Source organism: Protopterus annectens, chromosome 1.part0, assembly GCF_019279795.1.
Source record: "Protopterus annectens isolate FY-2018-M chromosome 1.part0, PAN1.0, whole genome shotgun sequence".
NCBI lineage: Eukaryota > Metazoa > Chordata > Ceratodontiformes > Protopteridae > Protopterus > Protopterus annectens.
The window spans coordinates 873,155,603-873,159,404 of NC_056725.1; the positions used below are offsets into that span (position 1 = coordinate 873,155,603).

The 3,802-nt window shown below is 34.1% G+C and overlaps 1 protein-coding gene across 1 annotated transcript in view; it reads left to right on the top strand.

Moving 5' to 3' along the window:
- The window catches only part of LOC122796120 (trace amine-associated receptor 4-like), a 1,032-nt gene extending 660 nt beyond the window's left edge, over positions 1 to 372 (top strand). Inside the window, exon 1 of the mRNA XM_044064535.1 lies at positions 1 to 372. This exon is cut by the window's left edge and continues 660 nt beyond it. Within this exon, the coding sequence (XP_043920470.1) occupies positions 1 to 372 (372 nt within the window).
- Positions 373 to 3,802: the final 3,430 nt, after the last annotated feature.

Consider the following 3,802-nt stretch of genomic DNA (forward strand, 5'->3'; position numbering starts at 1 on the left):
GCGAGAAAGCATGCACAAGTTATCTGTACTGATCATAAAGTAACTGGGCATAGGAATAAAATGAATCAAAACAAGGGTGGGAAAGCACTGAGAACATTAGCAATAGTCATGAGTATGTTTGTATTGTGCTGGTTTCCAGCATTTGGTGATTATATTCTCGAGTCACATATTCACTTCTACTCACCACCGGAATTATATAATATTCTTATGTGGTTGGGATATTTTAATTCTGCAATGAATCCTATCATTTATGCATTTTTCTTTCGCTGGTTTCAAAAAGCATTAAAGCTTGTGTTACAGTGCAAAATATGTACTGCCGATTCTTCTCTTTATAATCTATTTCAGCAGTCATCAGAGGAAGAGTATGCCTGACAAAGGGTATTCTTCCAAGAGATTTACAATATGATTGTAAATAGTGTTACAGGCACTGTATTGACAAAACTGTAAGTTATTTAATTTATGAACTCATTTACATTTTATTGGTATCTGCTTAACCAATGTCATTGTAACAGAGATGGCACAATAGTCACAGCAAATGCTGGCCACTTTGGAATCTAACCCTAGCTAGGAATCAAGAACATAACAGAACAGGTGCATATGAGTGTGGCATGTGGCATGAGGGATTTCTGGAGTGATAGAATGTCTTTTGCTTCTCTTTTAAAGTTTAATAGTTTATTTTTTAAAGTTTAATAGTTCATTTCAATATACCTCATTGAAGCCTGAGTTTGTATTTTGTAAGTATCTTTAACTTCAGATATTAATTCAAAGATTGTTCTGTCAATCCTGATCTGGGTACATTCCCATTGGAGTGTTCAAGAGGGTGTAAAAAAAGTAAATTATTAATTGAGAAGAGAAAAGGGAAATTCCCCAAATGTCTCATCCAATGATCCCTTCAATAAACTCTTCATGCAGTTCCTAGTTTCTGGGGGTGAAGCTGTAAATACTGCCAGTGACCCGACATTAAATCCATTCTTACTGCAGTATATGTGAAATGCTTTAACTGCAACAAAAGAACTACTTAGTTAATGCTGTTTGGAGTTAATGTAGCACCATGATTATGCTACAAAACTGGGAAAAGATAAAGCTGTTAAGCACTTCCCTAGCTTGTGACCCAGTCTTAGCGATGCTTCAGGGTTATTAACTTTAATGCTACTGACTGCCAAAAAAAAACAACAATTACTAGAAAATAGTGATATATTGAATATTGTAAAAGAGATTAAAGACTGGAGGTGTGGTCCTTATAAAAAGGAAAGGGCAAGTTACACAGAAGTAAATGGAATCTGAAGGAATAATACATACAGACTAATGTTCAGCAGGATAAACACGGTTAAAGGGAAAGAAGTAAATAATTTAAGTAAGAAAATATGTGGGGGTGCATGAAAAATGTTATGATGACTGGTCTTTTATATTAATATATGTTCACCTGTGTCAGTCTTTTGCTAGTTATTTAATAAAGATGTTTAGAAAATAACAAAAAAGTTTAAGAACAGACCCAAGAAAAAAAAAACAATCCTGCTGCAGTAAAAAGGATGTAGACACTTGTAGAGACTGGTAAAAGAAATACTTTATTCAAACCAAATGCTGAGTGGTTTCATCCTATTCTTTAGAAAGGACTTCATCAGAGCAAACTAATTACAAACAAAACTAATTAACAAATTAAATTTAACACAGACAAAAAATTCTTTAAATAACAAAGATAAAACAGTCATGTGTTCATCAATGAATGGTAGCAAACTAAATGAGATCAATTAGCGACTTAAAAACTATTTTTATTGATCAGAAATTGCATGTTGGTGCAAAATATGTTGTTCTGTTGTCTTTTTAGTGAATATGAGCAATATCTAAAAACAATCCTTGATTTGGATGCTTTGCCCCCCTATTATATTAGGATTTCTCCAGAACTCTTAAGCAAAAAACTGAGATGTGTGCTGTTGTCTGTTTGATATTGCATGTTAAGTGATGTACCAGGATTGAAAGCCAGTAAAACACTTCATGCTCCTACATTTTTTTCTGTAACTGGTAGTATATGAGAATTTCTTGGCAGTTAGTTATGTCTCAAAGACATAACAAGCTGGTTATGATCAGAGAAGTGATCATAATCCTCTATGTTGTTAATGTATCATTGATAATGACTGAAAACATTATTAAGGATGCATCTGTTTCTAAGAAATGACAGCATATTGTCCCAGTTACACAGTATAAATTCCATTTTCACCCTGTTCTGGAAACCATTCAATAAGTCAAACTAAGTCAATTAAATATTCAACAAAAATTTCAATCCACGCTTTCTCAAAAATACATTGTCACTCTGATGTTGTACAGCATCAAAGTAATATTTGCAGTTCCAAGCAATGAGATCCACTCCAGGCCTGTAGATTTATTTCAGGGACTCACACTCAGATAACTGTTATATATGCCTTTAATTAACCTGGTTCAGGCAGGTAACATCTGTGTAATTGCCATGCTGTACTGGTGGTCCTGCACCACCACCACCCCCGACCAGCATGCGACTTAATTTGTAGACATTGGCTTACACAGCTTACCAGTTTGTGCTTCTGGAGCTCAGGTTCCGCAACATTTGAAATGTAGATCTAATAACACTACAATTCCAGGGTATTATTTTGAATTTTAATTAAATCAGTGAGTGTCTATTGTACAATAATGCAATCAAACTTTAATATCTTTATAAGCAACACATGTCTTTGGTTTAACTGGTATGATATGTGGCCCAGTGTTACAAGGCTATCACTATTTTAGTTCTAAAAGAACAGGCAGTTATTGATGACAATTATAAAACAGAACTATCTTAGTAGACAGATAGTGTAACTACAATGCTGTCATATGCTAGACTTCAAAATTACATTCTATTATACTGCATTTTTTCATAATGTTCATGCCTTATCACAATCCCCATTAAAATGGGTACAGTTTCATGCAACACTCTTGTACTTGAGTTTGAATCACTCTTCTGTGTCAATAATGCTCAGATGGTGGTTGTTAGCATGAGGCTTCAAAACCTTCAAAAAACAACCTGAGAACCCAGCAATAAAAAAAAACTAAAAACTCCACCCACAATCTAAGCTGCCCTTCCTCAGCAAACAGACTCCTTGTCCAAACAACTAAATCTAAAACCTAGGTGGTGGTTGCCGCTACCACCCCAACACCACTGGTAAAATATGGAACTCTCTCCCAAATAACATGCTTCTTGCAGTCTAAGTCAGTCAATTCAAAATCTAAAAAAAAGTCACTTCAGTCTGTCTGTGTCACTGGCTATTCAAACCCTCTGTGCCATTAACTAAAACATAAATAAACAATAAACAAAGAACTAAGATGATTATACTGTGTGTGATAAAAAGTAATATGTATCCTCCTATCTATGTCATTATTATGCCTACCGTCCTTGCTTGCTTGCTTATTATTTTTAATGTGTTTGTTATAAAGAAAAATAGTAAATAGTAATGGCAGTGTTGTTAAATAGCCCTATGTTTTTGTTAAGCTCTTTCAGCTCATCATTTGTATTAAATATTATCAATAACTCTGTGTTGGAGCTTTTCTCCCCGGGCCTCCGCTGAAAAAGGACATGTATCCAGTCAGACCATTCCGGTTAACAAATGTAAAATAATAAAAAATAATAAATAAATAATAAATTGTTACAAGGAAACAATGTACAAACCAGGAGTGTTTTGAGACCCACTGTTGTTTCCCTATAATGCTCAGCTTGAAGGGCATTATTGCACATATAGAATCAGCTGGCAAATTGTTTTCTATTTGTTTTATAAGAGGTATATATGTATTTTTTTAT